The 22,747-nt window shown below is 37.5% G+C and overlaps 1 protein-coding gene across 1 annotated transcript in view; it reads left to right on the forward strand.

Annotated features, from left to right (window-relative positions):
• The window catches only part of NBAS (NBAS subunit of NRZ tethering complex), a 308,614-nt gene that overhangs the window by 76,847 nt on the left and 209,020 nt on the right, over positions 1-22,747 (forward strand). The window contains exons 14-21 of the mRNA XM_043469328.1: positions 478-671; positions 2,307-2,564; positions 3,258-3,383; positions 6,297-6,448; positions 7,423-7,563; positions 7,823-7,901; positions 11,219-11,323; positions 11,689-11,825. Coding sequence (XP_043325263.1) covers positions 478-671; positions 2,307-2,564; positions 3,258-3,383; positions 6,297-6,448; positions 7,423-7,563; positions 7,823-7,901; positions 11,219-11,323; positions 11,689-11,825 — 1,192 coding nt within the window. The remainder of the gene's footprint in view (positions 1-477; positions 672-2,306; positions 2,565-3,257; positions 3,384-6,296; positions 6,449-7,422; positions 7,564-7,822; positions 7,902-11,218; positions 11,324-11,688; positions 11,826-22,747) is intronic.

Below are 22,747 nucleotides of genomic sequence, written 5' to 3' on the forward strand. Positions count from 1 at the left end.
GACCTTAATATATTTACCTCTTCATCCTAGAACTTTGGACTTTGGCAAATCGCTGGCATTCAGATTTTTGTTAAATAAATTACCATTTTGAATCTTATACTTGGACTTCCCAGGTGGCTCAGTGGTAAAGAATCTGCAGTGCAGGATATGTGAGTTCGATCCCTCGGTTGGGAAGATTCCCCTAGAGGAGGAAATGGAGGAAAACCACACAAGTATTCTTGCCTGGAAAATCCCATGGACAGAGGAGTCTGGTGTGCTACAGTTCATGGGATCGCTAAAGGGTTGGACATGACTTAGAGACTAAACAGTAGTCTTAAATTTGAGTCATAATCTGAGTGATGACTTATATTTTATTCTTATTATTTGTCATACCTTTAGGGCTCAAATATGTTTTTAAAATTGGTTATTGGACTAAGTGTATTGTATGTAACCCATATTGATGGATGCATTTCTGTTCATTACTTTTTCCCCCATTAGATAAGGAGTCTTTTTACCCACTGATAGATGTGAATTGGTGGGGGGACAGCGCAGTGATTTTGGCTCGCTGCTCTGGTGCTTTGACTGTTTCATCAGTGAAAACTTTGAAGAATTTACTGGGAAAGTCATGTGAATGGTTTGAACCGTCGCCTCAAGTCACTGCTACCCATGATGGGGGATTTTTAAGTTTGGAGGTAATTCTTCCTTTTTAAAGCAACGAGTGTGTTTGAGAGTAGTCGGGAAGATCCTCTGGAGAAAGGCATGGCAACCCACTCCAGTATTTTTGCCTGGAGAATCCCATGGACAGAGGAGCCTGGCAGGCTATAGTCTATGGGATTGCAAAGAGTCAGACATGACTGAGTGACTAACCCTACTCACTACTACTGTGTATTACACCAGGAATTTAAATGTCTGATTTTTAATTTTGATTATCCTATTATTTAATCTTATCTTTTTTTCTTTTTTAACATTTCCAAAAAAGAATTATTATTAGAATTTCACAGCTTCATTGGGGACATAATTTACATACCACAAAATTCATTCATTGTTAAGTGTATAATTCAATTATTTTTAGTAAATAGGAAGAACTGTGCAACTGTCACCACAACCCAATTTTAGAACATTTCTGTTGCACCAAAAACTTCCTTCCTTCTTATTTATAATCTCCACTCCCACCCCCTCAGTCCCATGCAACCACTGATGTGCTTTCTCTATATTCTCTTATCTCTTCTGGGTAATTCATAAAAATGAGATCAACACTATATAGTCTTCTGTGTTTAGATTCTTTTACCTGGTATAATGTCTTTGACATTCATTCATGTTGCAGTTAAAACCAAAAGTTTCTTATTGGAATCAGAGCTTGAGTGCAGTATAAAAAAATCTAATGTTTAGTAAGTTTAAAAAATTGCATTTGTATAAGAAAGAAAAACATTTTTAGTCTTTTTGTTTTCTATAAAGCACTTTTCTCTAATGGACAAGATAGACTTTTTCCCCTAGATTAGTTATTTAAAAACATAAAGAATATTACTACCAAAGAAATACAGTCTTTAACCTATTTCTGTGAAATATGACAACTTAAAACTTTTGGTTCTTCTGTTAAAAAACACTTGTTTATCATGTCAAAAAAATTTGAGATGAGTGTAGTATTTTAAAGTTATGTTTTGGTCATTTAAAATTCTTATTTTATTTCCAAGTTAATGACCTTCAATAGTTTTCACTTCAATGCAATTTGACAATTCTTTTTTACCCATAAATTTGGTACTCAGTCTAAAGATGTTATTTAAAGAAAATCATGTTTTAAAATCAAAGTCAACTCTGTTAAGTTTGGAATGAAAGTTATCTTTAGCAGGCAGCCTTCAGCCTCAGAACTTTGTGAAGCTTCAGACATTGTTTAAAAGTTGGGCAGAAGGGTAGCCATTCTTGGTAGAGCAAATAAATACCTTCATGTTCATTTGCTAAATAGATTGAAATAAATCATCTTTTCACAGCAGGTACAAAAATATCAAAAAGAAAGAATTTAACATTCTCAATTCCTTTACTTCCTTAAAATAATTACCAAGCATATATTGTCCCAGACCATATTAATAATCTATTATTAAAGCAAGCTTTAGTTTTAGAGATTTGGAACCAGTGACTTGTGTGCATATTTCTGGAGTTGTTGATGTATGTAGAGTTTGTTGTTGGGTTCCTTTGAATTCCATGCTTAGTCTTAATCTTACTGCTGATGTAATGCATCAAACCAGAGTAGAATTAAAATGCCTTTTCCATTAGCTCTAAAAACTTGTCTTTAGTTCCTCACTGTTCATTTAATATCTCCTTTTTCAATTCAGTGCGAGATTAAACTTGCCCCCAAACGATCCCGTTTGGAGACGAGGGCGGGAGAAGAAGAAGAAGGAGAAGAGGATTCGGATTCTGATCAGGAAATCTCTGCCAAGACTCGCTACTTTGGCTATATCAAACAGGGCCTGTACTTAGTGACGGAGATGGAGCGGTTCGCACCGCCCCGGAAACGCCCGCGAACCATTACTAAAAACTACCGCCTGGTGAGCCTGCGGTCCACGACCCCCGAGGAGCTCTACCAGAGGAAGGTGAGAGTGTCCTGTTCCTGTGCATTTCACAGCTTCAGTTTTGATTGTGTTGAGAAAAACATTATTTTTTTTAATAAAGGAAGACATTGAAAGCGGGATTGTTTTATTATTGATGTGTTGCAAACGTCAGTATGAAAAGGCTGCTGAAAACGCCGCTGCTCTTTGTGCCTGAGCGCTCCCACAGGAGCGGTGGGTGGAGGTGAGCTCGCCTGGACCCCTGTCCCCTTGGCGGCTCCGCCCAGGTTTTCACTCTGCTTCGTGTGGCCTTCGGCTCTCACCTCCTCTGTGCCGAGGACAGCTGTCTGCTCAGGCTGCAGCGGGGGAGGGAAGGACTTGCAGGCTGGATTTCTAGTCGGGGGGTTGCCTGGGAAGCAGATTGGATCAGCACTGAGGACCCCACGTGTCTGTGCTGCAGCGTCGGGGAGGAGTCCTGCCGCCCTGTTTGTGCTGGCTTTGCTGTTTCACTCTGTAAGCACAGGCGATTGACCTCTGTTTCTCATTTTTCTGGTAAAGCGCTTAAATAGATACTTGATCTCTCTGCCCCTCATCATGTTTGTGAGCCTTCTGGTGCCGCAGGGCATGTGGGGGTGGTTAGGAGTGCGTGACCTCCACTATTGCCATTCATTCTGCCATCATAGTGACACTGCGACAGCTCGGTAACATCGCATTCCTGTTCCATTTCCTTGTCCAAAGATCGAAAGTGAAGAGTATGAGGAAGCCTTGTCCCTGGCTCAGACCTACGGCCTGGACACTGACCTGGTGTACCAGAGGCAGTGGAGGAAGTCAGCGGTCAACATTGCTTCAATTCAGAATTACTTGGTATGTTTACATAGTTTGATAACATGTAGTAAGAGTCATAGTCCTTCCCCTGGTGGCTTAGATGGTAAAGAATCTGCCTGCAATGTGGGAGAACTGGGTTCAATCCCTGGGTTGGGAAGATCCCCTGGAGAAGGTAAGGTTCATACTTAATGGAATATCTCATGGCTGTAGGGCTTCATATTGGAGTACTTTTCACTGATGACTTTTCTTTGTGAAGCGTTTTATTCAACCTCGAAAAATTGTCTTGTTATCAGGTTCTGTTGGCTCTGCAGCTGGATTGTTGGTACCAAAGACCTGTGAGCAAATATTCCCTGATAAACCAGCCAAGTACCTGGTCTTGGCCTAACCCCTTTCCCTTCATCCACCTCAGTTCACTGCCATAAGTCAGGGTCCTGTCAAGAGTCAGGAACCACACAGGAATTTGAAGAGAGACAGTTTTAATACAGAGAATTATTTCCTGATAATGAGAGATTAAGTGTATGAGAGCAAAGAGAACTTGAAGGAGTAACCTGGGGCTGAAGGGAATGTTTCCAAGGAGGTGGGAAACTCAAGAGGGGAGGTGGTGGTCGGAAAACACTGGAGACTGATAAGTAGGAAATGCCCCCACTAGCAAGAAGGCTGGTAGATAAGGAACTATGGCCAGGATTGAAAGGAAAAAAATTCGCACTGGAGTGCAGGCAAGCCTAGTTTAGGAAGCTTCCCGTTCAGGTGTCTGGGAGGTTCATGGGGAGGAGTCTGTCCATGGCAGTCCAATCGACGCTAAGTGGGACATTGTCCTCTGAAGAAGGAAGCAGACAGAAAGCATCACAAGATGGTCCTTTGACAGCACTGCTGGCTACCCAGACACAGGCGCTGGAAGAACCTGCACATATCTGACTGGAGACCAGAGGCTCTTCCTTTCCAGGACCCGCCCCCTGCAGCGCCCTCTGTTGACAAAGCTTAATATCATGTTGGCCTCAAATGGGACACGCTGTTTATCTCTCTTAGCTAGCTCTGAAGAGTACCTTTGAAGTTGAGAGGCAAAAAATAGATAACTGACATATCAGTCTTGTCAATACCCCCTTTTTGCTTCAGTTCTCCAACTGTATCCTCCTTACTACCGCGTTACCACAGTTACAGGTACTATGCAGCCTGTTAATTTGGATCCTTGGTCCCTTTGTAAGAAGTAGTTGAACTCATACCTATTTTTAGCAGATTGTGAGTTCTCATTTAGAAAGGAAAATATGTTTACATTTAGAAATATTCTAAGAAATGGGAAATTTTCATGGTAATTGTTTTCCCTAAAAATTCATGTACGTGAGTAATAAAAAATAACAATCTGAAAAAGTTGTATGTAAGAAGTTGATGCTTTAAGCCAAACAGGAAGATAAACTGTTAATAGAAATAAGATATCAGAGATAAGAGAGTATGAAGGATAATAAAGGGAGAAGACAAAGTTGCTTGTGTTTTCTTTAGAATATCAGAACACCAAACCTGTTTTATCTTTTTTCTTTTGTGACTCAGGACAGTGAGCTCATGAGTTCATGTATATTCACTTAATGGCCTTTTCTGTAACACAGTAAAGGGCGGTTTTGGTCTCTGATGGAGCTGACAGATGTTAGGAGAGACAAAGCATGTACTTTTTTTTTTATTGGGGGAAATGCTTAATTCAGAAAAATAAATAGGCAGTGAAGAGTAGAAGCACTATGCCAGAGATGGTGAAGGGGTACAAGAGTGGCATAAATATGGCCTTGCTTTTTGGGAGCTTTTAATCTTATTGAGAGGACAAGCTTCATCTGTAACCTACTTTGACCATCCAAGAGATTGCAGACAAATGCTATGGGCACCTAGTGAAGATAGCAATCATTTTAGACTCTACTATGGAAGTCTTTATATAGGAAGATGTTTGGGGCAGGGATTGGAAAGGATTCAAAGTAGAGTTAGAAGAGATGAAGGCATTGTTAATGGGATCAGTGGTATGAGCAAATTAAAGAAAAATGAGCTTGACTCAGGAGGCCTAATCTGTCTTATTCATTGCTATATTTTCATGGCACACAGACGGTACTCAGTAAATATTTCTTGGATGAATAAATGGGCTCTGTAAGTAAACCAGTCTGTTGGATGTGATATTGCATGATAGTGAACATTGGGGTATATGATTAGGCAGATACATTGATTTGGGTTCAAGTGGGAAACCTTGCCAAGGTGTTATGTGTCAATGACATGGACTGGTATGGAGGCCTCAGACGTGGAGAGGGAGATGTGAATTCAGAGACACCTGAGGAAAGAATTGATATGAGGGAATGTGTAAAGGAACATATAGGGTATGAGCCAGATTTTACTCTAAATTTGTATCCACAAAGACTCTAGGAAGAGGGCAAGTCAGGGATTTCGAATGGAGTCAGAGAAAGCTGTTGGGAGGGAAGAATGGCCCCTTAGTCTTCCCAGAGAACAGCATGGCTTGATTTTTCATGATTGAATCATTGTCTGTGCCTTGGGGTACAGCTCGTGGCCAAGTAAATACAGAACCTTGATGTACTAAACAAAACCTTAGTTTTATTTCAAGGTTAGACATATTTGTCATAGTAGCATAAATCTTGCCTTACTTTTTTATTTTCTGTTCTTTCATACAGCCCAAATGGAAACTGAAGAACAGTTAAAAAAATTTGGAAAGATCTGTGTTTCCAAGAAAAAGTCATCTGAGTTTTGTGTTTCAGTGTGTTTCATTAGAAGAAGGAAAGCAGGTGGAATCATATTCCCTACATTCAGTCCTAATCACCATTAGGAAAAAAGCTTTTTAATGGTGAGGTGTTCAGCAGGTGCCTGTGGCCAAGCTCTTAGGTAGCTAGCTGTGATTCTGGAAGGCAGTTCTCAGGTGCTGTCAGATGTCATGGGTTCTTTAATGCCTCTGTTTTTTGGTTTCTCTGTATCCAGAGTAAAATAAAGAAACGATCCTGGGTTCTTCATGAGTGTTTGGAAAGAGTTCCTGAAAATGTAGATGCCGCCAAGGAACTGCTTCAATATGGATTAAAAGGCACAGACCTGGAGGCTCTTTTAGCCATAGGGAAAGGAGCAGATGATGGCAGGTTGGTTACAGAAGGATGTGGATTCAAAAGTGAAGGTGACTTTGTGAAAACTTTTTAAACTGAGACATTGGAAAGGGTCAACTTTTCTTTATTTAGGTTACTCTGCAATGGAGCAGTTGATTTGACTAATGATTTTTTTAATCTGAGGTCACAGTTTTCTTTCTTCTGAGTGAAATATGTTTACATATGATAGCTTGATGCTAAGAAAGGAGCAAATTCTACAAACATTTATGAATGCTGGCAGCGTCTAAGCTGTGGGTTTAGGGTGATGCATACCTGGGTGTGCTTACTGGTCAAATGAACCACCACAGGCAAGCCTGAGTTTCATTCACGTTCTTTATCTGTATCGTTGTATCCTTCCTCAGAGCATTATCTTGATTAAATTATTTATCTTGTGAAACCACCTCATAAACTTTTAAGCACCATACAAATGTCAGTTAATAACAATAATAAAGTTATTTGACAGAGGCTGCTGTTCATCAGACATTTGGAACATTATATCCATGGTATATAAATGTGATGGTGTCTTTGATAAGTAATTTAAATGAAACCAACCTTTATTACCATTTTAAGACCTTAAATAGAAGTGATTCACATTATAAATTCTGGGCAACATTTTCTTCATAGGCTGTTTCACATTGCATCACTGTAACCTCCCATGTTTTCCTAAGCAGCTTTCATTTTCTTGGTATTCAGAGTTTCTGCATGTGATGATTACTGATGACTTCTTGCCCACCCCATGGATATAAATGAGAGAATCGCTTTGGTTATAACATATAGCCAAAGCTTTCTTTTAAAGGGTTGGTTGTTTCTGTTTCTGCAGAAAACAACTTAATAAAATCAAAGTAGGGAAAAGTACTTCTTCACTATATGAAATATATACTTATATATATATATGTGTGTGTGTGTGTGTATATATATATAAAGAAAACACACTCCAAAGAAATTTGAGTTTTCTTTTTTTTCTGTCACAGATTTATACTCCCTGGTGAGATGGACATTGACAATATTTCCTACGAGGAGCTTTCCCCAGCTGAAGAAGAACCTGCCGAGAAGAAAAAGGAGAAGGAGCTCAAAAAGAGACGAGAGCTACTTAAATTAGTGAACTTTTCAAAGTAAATGATATATTACTGTTCCTTTGATAATTTCTTTAAAATAGTGACCTGAGTGTGTTCCTTGCTAGTGATAACTGCTCTACATTATTCCAGCAACTCAGGTCAAGTGCATTTAGTAGTATTGTACACTGGTGCTTTTGTGTGTTGTCCCATGAGTTTGGGGCTTAATGGAATATCGATCATTTTTATTCTATTTTAGATCTTAGAGAAATGTGCTTCCAGGTAAATATAAGTGGCCTAATGTAGTTTTTCAAAACAGGTTAACGCTGGAACAAAAGGAACTTTGCCGTTGTAGACTGAAATTATTAACCTACTTAGATCGGCTTGCAACATACGAGGTAAGGAGTAGCTTTAATCAGAGCAATTATATTCATTCAGTCTGTCATTACACATGCTGTGGCTGCCTTCCTGTGGAATATTCTTGGTCTTTAGAACTATTTATGTGGGAAAAGTTTGCACAGAAGCATGTTCTCTTGTATATCATTTTTGCTAAACTTAGGGATTCGTGAGAGGCCAGAAGTTGCTTTGTTAGTCTAGGGAGTAGAAATGTATGCATTATCTCAGCATCTGTGTTTCCTAGATTTATAATCCTTTTCATTTATTTTTATTTTACATTTAAACTTTTGGTTATGGTAGATAGCTATCTATAGTAGCAAATTCAGTATCCACTGGGGTTTAATAATCCTAATATGAATATTCTGACTTGCTTTATTTTAATGATTTATTAATGTCTTGAATTTAGTTGGCTAAACTTTGATCCTAATGATGGCCAAAATTAGACACTTGAACTTAGAGCAAACTTGAAAATTGTTACTTCAGGGCAACAAACAGAAATGTCCCATGTTGGACATTTCATTAGTGCCCTGTCCTGTCAGATTTGTTAAAGGTGTGAGAAGCATTTCTTAAAATATACATAGCTTAGATTGCTTTTCATGTGACCCTCATAGTTCAAGTTACCCAGGATTTAGTATATATTTCTAAACTTTTGAAGGGCTTCCCTGGTGACTCAGATGTAAAGAGTTGACCTGCCATGCAGGAGACCCAAGTTCGATCCCTGGGTTGGGAAGATCTCCTGGAGAAGGGAGTGGCTACTTACTCCAGTGTTCTTACTTGGAAAATTCCATGGACAGAGGAGCTTGGTGGATTATAGTCTATAGGGTTCGAAAAAGGGTCGACAGGACTTAACAGTTAACACTTTCACTTATACTTTCTACCTTTGAAGTTTGACTTCATTTGTAGGTTGCTTCCTGCATCTGTCTGAGCCTCCCTTTTAGGGGCATACCTTGACTCTTGGTACTGGCACATAATAGGAGCTCAGTACATGTCATGTGTAGTAATGTGATACACAGCCCCAGAACAGTGGAGGTATTTAGTACTCCTGATGCCTGTAGGCAAAGAAAAGCATTTGATTCTCCACCAGTAAATATAACAAATATTTTCAGACAAAATACTAGTGACAAGAGAACTATTTCTATGGCTTTTAGAAGGCATGGTTATTTTATATCATTTCATACAAACAAGTTACAAAACATTTCTAATAGTTTTATCTGTAGTACAACTAGCTTGACTGTTGGCTGGTCATATTATTTTAAAGCATATTGCTCTATTATGTCTGAGTTCTATGATATTTAGAGGTAATATATAAAATTACTGATGCTGGTACAGCTATAGTTTATTATTTTTTATACTTAGTTTCACTGATGAGATCTTAAAAAAGTTCCATAAAATGTTCAGAGTGTCATTATCCAGTTAATTTTCTATTTTTATTCTTTAGTTACTGAATCGCTATTTCCTATTTGACAGTAGTAAGTACATTTACTATTACATGGTAATAGTGACATTTAAAGTATTTGTTGAGCCCACAAAAAGAGAATTAAGCTAAGCTTTTTAAAAGTAGGTGAAGTTGATGAATTTGGCCATTAAAACTTAGAAATGAAGATATTCTAATATAACGGTTGACCAGCTGGATCATGGCAGAGATAGGCATTGCATTTTAATCACAAGGCGTGGCTTATTTTACTACTGTGATAAATGAGATTAAAATGGATTCATTTAAATTTTATATGAATGCCTATTTTACACCAGATGTCATCCCAGTGCTGGAGGTAGAGAGATGAACAAGGGATAATCCTTGTGGAGTCCTCATTATATGGGCAGTAAGTAATGATAATGAAGATATGAAGAATTGATGGAGCATAATGGAGGAAAACATTAAATTTTTCCTGGGGATGTCCGAGAATATTCTTATGTAGGAAGTGGTATTCAACTACTCCTTAAAAAAAGGAAGGGCGGCTTAGGGGGCTATAGGACTACCATGTAGGAGACGCGAGCATGGATGCTCCCTAAGGGTAGTGGGCTTGTTCTGTTTGCTGCAGTATCCCCCAACTCTCAGAAAGAGACCTGGCTTGTTGAGGAAATTAGGAGGAAAGATTTGTTGAGGAAACCAGTAGGTACGAGAATGCCTTAGAAATACCAACAGATTTGTTGAGGACTTCTGTTTGTTAGCCAGTGTACGTACTTAATTCAGGTTATTTCTTGACAACCCTTTGAGGAAGGTGATGTATCCTCTCAATTTTATGGATGTGAGGCTTTAAGAAGGTAAGTATTTTGTCTAAATCAATAGGAAGCAAGAGCCTCCTGTGAGCATTCTTTTTCTTCCCTCTTTCCTATCTCAGTAGGTTAATGCAGTTAACAAATATTATTGGTTATTTATTTTCTGAAAGGCAGCATGCTAGGTATCTGGAAAAGTGAAAGTGAAAGAAAGTGTTAGTCACTCAGTAGTGTCCCAACTCTTTCTGACCCCATGGGTTGTAGTCCACCAGGCTCCTCTGCCCACGGAATTCTCCAGGCAAGAATACTGGAGTGGGTTGTCATTCCCTTCTCCAGGGGATCTTCCCAACCCAGGGATCAAAATTGGGTCTTCTGCACTGAAGGCTGGTATCTGGGGTTTAGTGTTAACGGGAGCGACATGAGCCTGAAGTCATCCACTGCAGTGGGGAGACCTACAGTTGCTGCTGCCATGGCTGACTCCTGTCTGTCCTCTGTGTTTCAGCTTCGCTGCCCCTAGGGAAGCCTTCCTGTGTGTTAACACCCTTCCTATGTGTTGTGCGTTACCTCTTCCTGTTGCCCGTTTGTCTTGCCAACTAGATTTTTTGAGCTCCTTGGAGAGCAGGGAGGGTGTACTGTTCATGTTATCAGCACTGTCTATCACAGTGCCCCTAGCACATAACTGACACCTAATAACTATCTGATTAAAGAATGAATAGTTTCATCTGCAATTCACATGGATCACTTCAGCAGTAGTAGAGTTAATCCAGAGTTCTAACACAGATGTAGCAGGTGCTCATGGTACACAGCCGTGTGTAACTCTTGCTTCCTCGTTTTTACCAGGTGGTGGATTTGGGTTGTCCTACTGTAATTGATTTCATAGCCTATTTCATTTACTTCTGGATTAAAAAAAAAAAAAATTAACAGCATTTATAAATACAGCCATTTTCCAAATAAAAGAAAGAATGCAGATGTAGTACTTTAGTTAGCAGTTGAGAGTTTTACTCAGGCCTTATTTATTTAGGTAAGCAGAACTGTAATGGTTTTTAACATAGTCTTGTCACCCATGTTTTAAAAGTCTTTTCATAAAATCACGGCTTCCCCTCAGGAAATCCTCGGAGTACCTCATGCATCTGGACAGAGATATGATGCTGAATTCTTTAAGAAGTTCAGAAGTCAGAATATTGTTCTCTCAGCAAGAACTTATGCTCGGGTAATTTCTTGTTTGTGAATGAAACAATTATAGTTATTAACACTTTCAGGTCTTTGAGCCATGCTGTTAATGTTATTGCGTGTGCATATCATTACATTTCCTTTTTTTAAAAATAGTAACAAATGTAGAGAAAATAGAATCATGTTAAAAATATTTTCTTCATCATTCAAGACTTCTAAAAATAAATTTTAGAGCACTAGATTGAGAAATGTGATACAGAACTGAAAAAATCAGGAATATTTCAAACCACTTCATATCAGAACTGCATTAAAAAAAGCTAATTGTAAGGTTTTGATGTTGTCATACAAGATCACTTCTTTATTTCTAAGGTTCACATTAGAAATGTACCCTTGCCTTCTTTACAGGAGAGTAATGTGCAGGCCCTGGAAATTCTGTTCACTTACCATGGGTCTGACCTGCTCCCTCACCGCCTGGCGATTCTCTCCAACTTCCCAGAGACCACATCGCCACACCAGTATTCTGCTTTACTGCCTGAAGCTTGGTATGTACTGTGTTCACTTTATTTTTAAATAAGAATTTTTGTTTTATGCTAAATATCTTAAAAAAAATTCTAATCTAAAACTTTTTTCTGATTATAAAATTATTTCTAAATTATTTTAAAGTGATTCAAATGTGTCAGCGTAACAAGACCACTTTAACTTAAGGAACATTAACTTTAGTTTCTTTTTTTCTCCTTGAAAGTCTCCTGCTACTGAAAAAAAAGAAAGACTCATGGTTTTATTGCTGTATACTCAGTATGTACTGTTTTATGATTGAGAGCAGTTTTTAGGATAACAGTATCTGTTTGAATTAGTTGTGTCTTTTAGAAGTTAAAATGTGGTTCTAACAACATTTAGTAGGTCCAGGGGACCCAGGAATGTTCTGGTGGTCCTGCTTAAGTGCAGCCAGGATTTGAATCTATGTTAGAGTCAGGTCAGTAAGCTCTAAAAATAGAAGTTATAAACTCCCTATTTTGTGTTTCTATTAGTACTAAAAATGTAATTCTTTATTATGATAAAAGTGAACAAAAAGGAAAACCTTGGGATGCACTATTTATTTTCAAACAATTTCTTTTAGATCTGAATGGTGATAAGTAAATGCATTTTATAAATATGTATTTATAAATATTTCAGAATCTAATTAATTTATTTTCTGCCTGTTTGCGAAATAGATCTAATCTGAATGGTAATGACTTTTTCTACTGTAAATTGTTAGTATAGAGAATGGGTCATTGTCTTAAAGTTTTTTCAAAAGGTAATTTCTTCTTAGATTTGAATGCATTTTTTGGCATTGTCTTCTGATGACTGTTTAGATAAACATTTGATTTTAACCTAAAATTTCAGAATTGGTTTGCAGAATAGTTTTACAATGCCCAGTGTTATGTATTGTTTTTGAATGCCCTGTAGTTCCTGCCATAACTGATTTAAATTGTAATAAATAGCTTAGGTATATCATTGCAGCAGAGATTAATTAGATATTATTTTGAGTCTTTCTTGTGGGATGTGTTGCTTAGACAAACTTTGAAAAGACTGATTTCTTGAGTCCTTAAGTTCATTTTAAACATAATGAGAAAATAAAGTTTTTTTTTGTTGTTAATCTTTGTTTCTCAAGAAAGACTTTTCACGTTGAGTATATTTTTGCTATAGTTAGAAGGAGAAAGAACAATAGGTTTTAATAGTAATGTCTGTGTCTCCTTACAATTTTATATGACTACAAAGCAAAATTACAATTATATTTGAGGCATAGCTTCATCTGTGAGGTTTCATTAATTAGTCCTTTCTCTATATTCTCATAATGCTTTTGTCCATTCTTATAGTGTAGCACTTTTTATGTTTTATTATAACCAGTCATTTTTATTACTGCTTTTCTCCCCCCTGTTCTCTTCTTTAATAAACATCCAGCCTTAAACTCACAGTCTCCAAGGCAGAGGCCGTGTCTTCCTGAGTTTTCAGTTTCCAGGGTCTAGGTGTTTGTGTAGTGGGTTCTCTATAAAGTTGTTTGCTAACTGGATAAATTAGTCCATTTTATGCCCATTTACAGAAAAGATTAAAGGATGTCCTGGAGGGGTTGCAAGTTTCACTAAGACTCCCAATGCCTTAAAGATTCAATTGCTATTTTAGCCCATAGCTGAAGCTTGCACTCTTTAATCCTAGTTTAAGTTTTAGTCTAATGGACATGTGGTGGTGGTAGTTTAGTCACTAAGTTGTGTTCACTCTTGGGAACCCATGGACTGTAGCCTGCTAGGCTCCTCTGTCCTTGGGATTCTCCAGGTAAGAATACTGGAATGGGTTGCCATTTCCTTCTCCAGGGGATCTTCCCAACCCAGGGATCGAACCCTGGTCTCCTGCATTGCAGGCAGATTCTTTACCAACTGAGCTAATGGACATGTAGATCCATAAAATGCAATCTTGAGACTTATTTCCCTTTTGAGGAAATAAATACATTCTTTGAGAACTTGGTATTCAATACCTTTTCAAATCACTTGGAAGCATTGGGTCAGGTGGACACAAAGTGTCTGATTGTTGGAATGTTGACCAAGCCCCTTCCACTTGCCTGGGGCTGTAGTTGGGGTTTTGAAATGACTGAACACAGTTCCTCTTAAGCAGGAGTCATAACATATGCTTTACCCACAAGGAACTTCTGTTCCTGTTTACAGCATCATGCTTTCAAACTGAGGACGAGATGGGTTGAAAAGACTAAATCTGCAGCCTTTTTTGCTTTCTCCTCAGTTAACAGTGTTTGCCAGCTCGTGAAATGATCTTGCCACTTTCTTGTTTACTGCCCAGAACAGCTGTAGAACTTTCTGTGTGCATGCCTTGTTTGTCTTTGAGCTTACGCATTGCTCAGTGGCAGAGCCTGTATTTCATCCTGCTTTATCCTGCTTCAGCCCCCCAACTTGTATTTTGCAAGTAGTAATGACTCTTTAATTATCCCTTGAGTTGATTGGAAACCAGTCACTGAGCTCTAAATGTATGGCTCCCAAACACGGAGTGGCGGTTCACTCTTCTGCACTGGCTGTCTCCTGAACTTGCGAGGCCTGCTCCCTCCTCAGGGTGTTTCAAGGTCATTGTGCCCCTTTGTGGGGTGCCCTTCTCCTGGGTCTCCATATGACTCAGCCTCTTGCTTCCTTCTGTCTTTTGTACTCAAAGGCTCCCTCTTCAAAACACCTTTCTCAATCCCTCTTTCTCTTTGCCTCTACCCCCTCCTCACTCTTGAAGTGAGGAGTTTTCATTTCTTCATAGCATTTACACGTAACATATCATATTTTATCATTTATACAAATAGTGAAGTCGCTCAGTTCGTGTCCGACTCTTTGCAACTCCATGGACTGTAGCCTACCAGGCTCCTCCATCCATGGGATTTTCCAGGCAAGAATACCGGAGTGGGTTGCCATTTTCTTCTCCAGGGGATCTTCCTGACCCAGGGATCAAACCCTGGTCTCCTGCATTGCAGGCAGATGCTTTACCCTCTGAGCCACCAGGGAAGCCCCTAAATATGATAAAATCATATTTTATCATTAATTTGTATAACATATCATTTATTTGTCTTACCTACTTCATCTCATCTCCCTTCGCTCTTCTATTTACAATTTTACTCTCAATTTAAGTCCTTTTTTCCCTGCTTTATTTTCTTCCTAGCATTGATCATTAACTTAGTTGTGTTTTACTTATTCACTTGTTGATTATGTTTATTCTTCAAAAATGTCACCTCCAGTAGCACAAGGTTTTTTGTATGTTTTCTTCCCTTCCTTACACCCTGAACTTAGAATCGTTCATGGCATGTTGTAGGCACTCAGTAAATACTGATTGAATGAATGGACAAATGAATGAATGAATTAATATAAAATCTGTAAGGGAAGGATTTTATGTCTTGTTCACTAATGTAACCTCAGTGTCTCGAACACCTTGGGATCAAAGCAGTAACTCAGGAAGTTGTTTTGAATGGATGGGTGTGAATGGAAGAGCAGGTGGGTTTTACATTTTAGAGTTCAAGCTATTTAGTATGTTGATTAATAGTAGTGCATGTGTGCATGCTAAGTCGCTTCAGTCGTTACCGACCCTATAAACTGTAACCCACCAGGCTTCTCTGTCCATGGGGATTCTCCAGGCAAGAATACTGGAGTGGGTTGCCTTGCCCTCCTCCAGGGGATCTTTCCAAACCCAGGGATCGAACCCAAGTCTCTTACATCTTGTGCATTGGCAGGCAGATTCATTACCACTAGCACCACCTGGGGAAGCCCAAAGAGTAGTAGTAAATTATGCCAAATAGTCGACCTTTTACCTAATGTATTTTGAAATCCATTGACAAAATGTTTGCTTTGGCATTTAACCAAAGTTTGATTAACTAATTTTGATTGAACCAAATTTTTTGGTTATGACTGCTGTGAAGCTTCTTTGGTTTGTGTTATTTTAATGTTTTATATTGTCATCTTGCATCTTGCATCATCATGTGTATTTGACATTGGTGAAGAGTCACCAAGTTGTAGAAAACTTGGAAATGACATTTTCTGTCATAGGTGATAAATCCATTTGTTACCTACCTATCCTTAGTTTTCATTGCTGTTAACCATTTACATTTTATATTCTATTGGACTGCTTTAAAGTACAAAGGTGACATTTCTTACCATCTTTGTTAGCTTTCACAATTTCTGGTAATAGTTTTTTTTTTTTTTGCTGAAAGAGAACTACGTTTTGACTTTTGAGTATTTTTGATGCTTATAGCCTGTTTTAGTAAGCTTATTTAGGTTTTTTGTTTATGCCTCTTGTTTTATTGTAGAATCTTTCCAGAATGATGAGAGCAGTCTAGTTTAAAAGGTTGTGTTTTACAACAGTTACCTCTTGAAATAGTAAGACAGAAGGATAAGAGTATTGATTCTAGCTAGAGCCAAGTTGCTTAGATTTCTGACCTTGGACACATTTCCTAACTGCACCTCAGTCTTCATACCTGTAAAATGGGGATGACTATAGCACTTCATAGCATTGTAAGAATGTCTGAGTTAACGTAAGAATATCTGAGTTAATGTATGTAAAACACTGGGAACAGTGTTTGGCACCAAGTAATTGCTATTTAAGGCTTAAGAAGTATTAATGCAGAATCCCATGCTAAGGCCTTGTCCTTATATATGTCATAAGTAATTATTTTTAACTTTTTATTGCAATATTTTTATAGTTACAGAAAAGTTGCAAAAGTAATATAGAAAGTTCCCATATACCCTTCACCTGCTTCCTCTTCCTTTTTACATGATCATAGCACATTTTTCTGGAGAAGGCAATGGCACCCCACTCCAGTACTCTTGCCTGGAAAATCCCATGGATGGAGGAGCCTTGTAGGCTGCAGTCCATGGGGTCACGAAGAGTCGGACATGACTGAGTGACTTCACTTTCACTTTTGACTTTTATGCATTGGAGAAGGAAATGGCAACCCACTCCAGTGTTCTTGCCTGGAGAATCCCAGGGATGGGGTCGCACAGAGTCGCACACGACTGAAGTGACTTAGCAGCAGCAGCACATTTTTCAAAACTCTGAGATTACTGCTGGAATAATCCTGCATATAACGTGACATATGCATTCCTAAAAATCACTGCACCATGCAAAAAGTGCCATGAGAACTACAGAGCTTAAGGGGAGAGTGGGGTTAGTGGAATAAAATTAGGAATGTAATAAAAATTGTGCTATAGTTTTACAAGTATTAAATGATTAAGAAACACATAAATACTAAAATATGGCACTGACAAAGGCAGCTGTGGAAGTGGGTGTTGGGGCAATTGCAGTTTGTGTGTTATTGGGAAGAGGTTTGTGTTTTGAAAGCAAAATGGAACAGACCATACGATAATAATAGTTAATAAACTAAACTACGTATTTATTTGGATTTAACCAGGTTTTCTTGAAGTGTCATTTTTTGGTTGCAGTATCTGATCTAGGATACCACATTGCATTTAAGACTTCATTTACTTTCATGGAATATATGGAAATAAACTGTCATTTAGTACCTGTCACTCATGATGTTCTTTGACACATATATTTATTAGACAATGAATATTGATACCAGTATTTATATTCCCGGATTGCCTCTAGAATCAGCAAGGAAGGATTGAATTATATTTAGCATATATTGGGATATTGCAATGTTTAAAGTATTTTATAATGTAAGTGGCAAACCTCTGTTGATGGAAATAGAGTATCCAGAACACCTCATTCTTTTCATCATCCTTGAAAAGCTGTTTCTATAGTAACTTGGCAGTTTGTTTGCTTGTGAATATCTAAGTTTAGTTAGACTATTTGATTGAAATTTTGACTGTGAAAAATGTGCTATAATACGCATATGGGCTGTGCTTGTGCGAACCGGGAAAATGTGTTTTAGACATTTCCATTTTCTTTTCAGGGTTTGAGATTACTTGTGTTATTAACTGACTTAATTCTGACCATTCTCTACCTTTCAGTTCCACAGCAATTTATGTGATATATCACTAAGGCTGAAAATAAGAAGTGGCTGAGTGAAAAATTTTGTCACCAGTTGTTTAGATAGAATAGAATGTTAACCTAATCTTAGATTGGTATATACCTAGTCCCATATTTAGAACTACTTCTATCCTACAGGGTAAAAAGCACTTATCCCCACCTTCATTTAGAACAGCCTTGCCAAAGCAGTCTGATAAATTGTGTGGCAAACCAATGCACGGAAGTCTCTTCCCTGTGACTTGCAGATCCAGGCCTCTTTGTGCCGCGAGTACTTTCGTTTAACTTGTGTGTTTGTCCCAGCATTTCATTTGCTTGCTAACCCTCAGTCATTCCTGCTTTTTCTCAGGCCTTAGTTCCCTTGATGCTCTCTACCCTACTTGATAATGCACCAGAAATCCAAGTCCCCAGAAATTTTCTCATTTTCATTGGGAAATGTTATCTGGTAAATAAGTTTTGAATCCTTTTTTCATTGATAAGTCTTTGTCACTCCCTGCAAACTAGAAAGCCTTTGGATGACCAATTTGGAATATGTTTTTGTCCTCGGAGGTCGCTAGTATCCTGTGGCAAGTTTATTTTATTTTGTTTTTTTTATGACCAGGCTAACAAATATTTCACAATCAAGTGCTTTGAATATAGTGATGAATGTAATGACTGTCAGATGATTGAATGATAGTTAGGTGAAGAAATCTGGAAAACACAAGGGATTGGTGTAGCAAAGTAAGTAAAATGTACACAGAAGCATTCTTTTTGAACCAATCTGGAAAGGAAACCTGTCTTTTGAGTTTTCATACTGCAAGCAAGGTAATAAACTAGTTGCAATTCTATTGTTGTCTTTAGGGTGATTATATGTATATCATTAGTGTATCATTGTGGGTCATACTTTTGGCGTGTGTATTTTTGACTCTGTTTTAAGCATAGGGGCCATTAGGGCCATTTGACCTTCATATTACTTTTTATTTAATCTTTTTTTTAAAATTGTAAAATATGTACAAAATTTAACCTACTTGACCATGTTTCAGTGTATGGTTCAGTAGTGTTAAGTACCTTCACACTGTTGTGCACCCAGCTTCCAGAATGCTTTCCATCATGGGAAACAAACCTATTAAATGGCAACTCCCCATTTTTCTCTGAACCAAGCCTCTGACAACCACCATTTTACTTTCTCTTTTATGAATTTGACTATACAGTATTTGTCTTTTTGTGACTGGCATAATGTCCTCAAGGCATAATACACTTTTAGTAAAATTAACATCAAAAATAAGATTTAGAGTGGCTGGCCACCTGTGGGCCATGTTTCTATTTATGCTGCAGAAGTATTTCTTAAATGAAGGATGAATGTGAGTTCTAGTTCAGGGTGGGACATTATAGCACCATTATTGACTGACTCCCTGTGGAGAGCCTCTTCTTCATCCTTTGGTGATAAAGAGGGCATCCAAATGAAGAGAACTTCTAATATCTCTCTTCTAATACTTTGTCTTCTAAATCTTGAATTTGAATAGCCAAATATGAAGACTTTTCCTGTTCCTCCAACAACACAAAATTTGTGTTATAAAAGCAAAACATCAATATGCATTTTATTAGAATTTTCAGGACAGACTTGATTTACGTAAAAATAATTTACCTTTTAACTTAAATCATATAAATCAAGTAAAGAATTTACCTTTAAAAGATCAGATGACATTATTCCTGTTCTTCACAACTGAAAGGTAGGTAAGAGTTTACCTTTTTCCTATACTTTGAGTTTCAAATTAGTGATATTTTGATATTTAATGTTAGTTTGTGATTTTTTTCAGAGATGAAATAATTTGAACTATCTTTTTCATCAAAGTTGATTCTAAGCAGTTTTTGATTCAGGGGATAAACTATTGCCTAATTTTTTTTTCTCTTTTTTTTTTTCTTGAAAGGCAACAGAAAACAGTACCAGAGTCAATTATTGTTGGCTTACTTTCATAGTTTTAAGCATATTCTGGAGCTTTTTCTCCTATAAGAAATATATTACTGTAATATTTCTTGTGAAACATATGTTGATTTTTTAGTTTTAACGTTTTTTTCAGTGAAATTTATAATTAATCATGAGTACATATGAAACTGATTTAAAAACTGAAGCAATTCTAAATTTCCTTATATTATTTCATTCTCATTGAAAGAACAGTTTAAAGAAGGTGAATGAGTCAAATAAAATTTTGTGTTATCTCAATAAAAATTTAGGGAATATTTATGTACCAAGCAAAGTCATTATATTAGATTATATAGGTAGACAGATTTATTAGTTAGATGTGATCACTGTCTGTAGATAAATTAGAATCTAGTAGGGAAGATCAGACAGGTTGAGTATAAAAATAATTACCATAAAGTTAAAATGTGTGTCATAGGTGTATAGATAGCTGTATAGACAGGGGAGATTACTTTTTGTTACAAAGAAGGTAAATCAAGAAAGCCTTCTTGTCAGGGTGAAGTTTGACTAGGCCTTGAAGGTTGAGTGTGGTTTTTTTTCATGCAGGGAAGTTTGAATAGGAAAGAGTCATTTGAATAGGAAGGAGTCATTTGAATAAATAGTTTACCCGAAGTCCTTTCACATATTGTTGAGTCACAGAGTACAGAAGATGTTCCCAACTAACGTGTTAATTGAAAATCAGTGCAGAGGTTTTCCAGTAAACGATTACAGAACTCTTTTTACTTACATTTTTATGTTGCCCAGTCCTGATCATAATGATTTCTTTTTTCTTCTCTGAAAAGTTTAAAAAGCAGTTTTTATTGGGCATTCTCTTTCCACCTTTTTTTTTGGTTGCTGTTGTAAGAGGGAGTCAGAGGATGAGCTAGTTGGATAACGTTACTGACTTAGTGGACATGAATTTGAGCAAACTCTAGGAGATAGTAAAGGAAAGGGAAGCTTGGTGTGCTGCAGTCTGTGGGGTCACAAAGAGTCGAACACAGCTTAGCAACTGAACAGCAATAAATGAAATGTCATCTAAAGTATATCCTGTATGATGAAATAATTATGGAAAGATTCAGTTCAGTTGCTCAGTTGTGTCCAACTCTTTGCAACCCCATGGACTACAGCACACCAGGCCTCCCTGTCCATTACCAACTCCCAGAGCTTGCTCAAACTCATGTCCACCAAGTCGGTGATGGCATCGAACCATCTCATCCTCTGTCGTCCCTTTCTTCTCTTGCTTTCAATCTTTCCCAGCATCAGTGTCTTTTCCAAAGAGTCAGTCCTTTGCATCTGGTGACCAGAGTATTAGACTTCAGCTTCAGCATCAGTCTTTTCAGTGAATGTTCAGGACTGATTTCCTTGAGGATTGACTGTTTGATCTCCTTGCAGTCCAAGGGACTCTCAGGAGTCTTCTCCAACACCACGGTTCAAAATAGCAATTCTTCGATGCTCAGCTTTCTTTATGGAAAGACTGAAGCATTACTATCACTTTTTTGATTATAGAGAGAAACATAAAAGTGTTTCTTTTCCCTTTAAAATTGAGAAATTGATTAGTTACCTAATCAAAATTCAATTCCCATATGTGCAGTTTATTTCTGAACTGCTATGAGCAGAGAACAACAAATTGGTTTATATTCTAGGCTTGAAGTAAGTATGTGGCCGTCTGCAGTGACTGTCAATATAGAGGCGTACAGGCAGCATGCTATAGAATGCTGGCAGTTTCTGAATCCCAGAGTAACCTGGTGGTTGGATCAGAAGGAAAGGCCCAAGAGCCTCTCTTGTCTGGGAACGCAGAGTCTTGGGTTGGAGGTGGGAGAATTGGTTTGCATGTCTCCTGGCACTGTGGGCATCTTAGATCTTGACTTAATTAGTTCTTGTCTTTCCATTAATTTAAAGCAACAAAATAGATGTAGGGCAATTTTATTGATTATGAAGGGGTAAGCAAACATTTTTGAAAAATTTTTTTGAACCTTGGAAAGTATGTTGATGTTTATTATATCTTTGTTCTTCTGAGAAGAGTTAAAGAAATGAAGCTGTAATGATTTACTAATTTATTTCTTTTTCTATTTGATGAATAGTTCATGATTATGAAATAAAAAAATTTGCAAGTGAATTTTATGACTTATATACAATTCTCATAGCATATCTGTGTGATAAGCAGAGAAGGGATTATTATCCTACTTTCAGGGGAAAATTTTGAGAGGCATTAGGGGAGAAATCAACCCTGACTATACACTGGAAGGACTGATGCTGTAGCTCCAATGCTTTGGCCACCTGATTTGAAGAGCCTCATTGCAAGAATCCCTGATGCTGGGAAAGATTGAAGGCAAAATAAGAAGAGAGTGGCAGAGGATGAGATAACTAGATAGCATCACTGACTCAGTGGATATGAATCTGAGCAAACGCCAGGAAATAGTGAAGGACAGGGAGGGAGGCCTGGCATGCTGCAGTCCATGGGGCTGGATAGCACTCAGTGACTGAACAACAGCAACAAATGAAGAAATATGTCCTGAAATTATTTTAAAAAATAATTGTTAAATGCATTATTACTTTAGTGTATGTATATATAACTATTGTCATGTGTTTTTAATGTGGCTTAATACAGTTTAAATATGATTTCCCCAGTTTTATTGTGATATAATTGACATATAGCACTGTATAATTTAAGGTATATAGCATGATGTTAAGTTTGACTTTATTTGAAATTAAAAATATCTTTGAGAGGGTACTTTTTTTTATTAAAAAAACTATTGCATTCTCCTTACTAGATCCAGCATTACTTAGAGATACCAAATGATAGTCTTTTCATTGAGTGGGATCTTTCTTTCATTATTCATTTTCCTCCAAACTTTAAATACCTTGACCAATCATTTCAGAACATGGGACCTTTAAGTAGATAACATCTTCTGAATGGTGAAATTACCATTTGGGAAATAGTCCCTATAATTCTTTTTGATCACACGATGTCTTTTCTTGTCAAGATTTCATTAATATGTAAATACTTGCCTGTAACAGCTGTGAATCTTTTAT

Source organism: Cervus canadensis, chromosome 5 (genome assembly GCF_019320065.1).
Source record: "Cervus canadensis isolate Bull #8, Minnesota chromosome 5, ASM1932006v1, whole genome shotgun sequence".
Classification (NCBI taxonomy): Eukaryota; Metazoa; Chordata; class Mammalia; order Artiodactyla; family Cervidae; genus Cervus; species Cervus canadensis.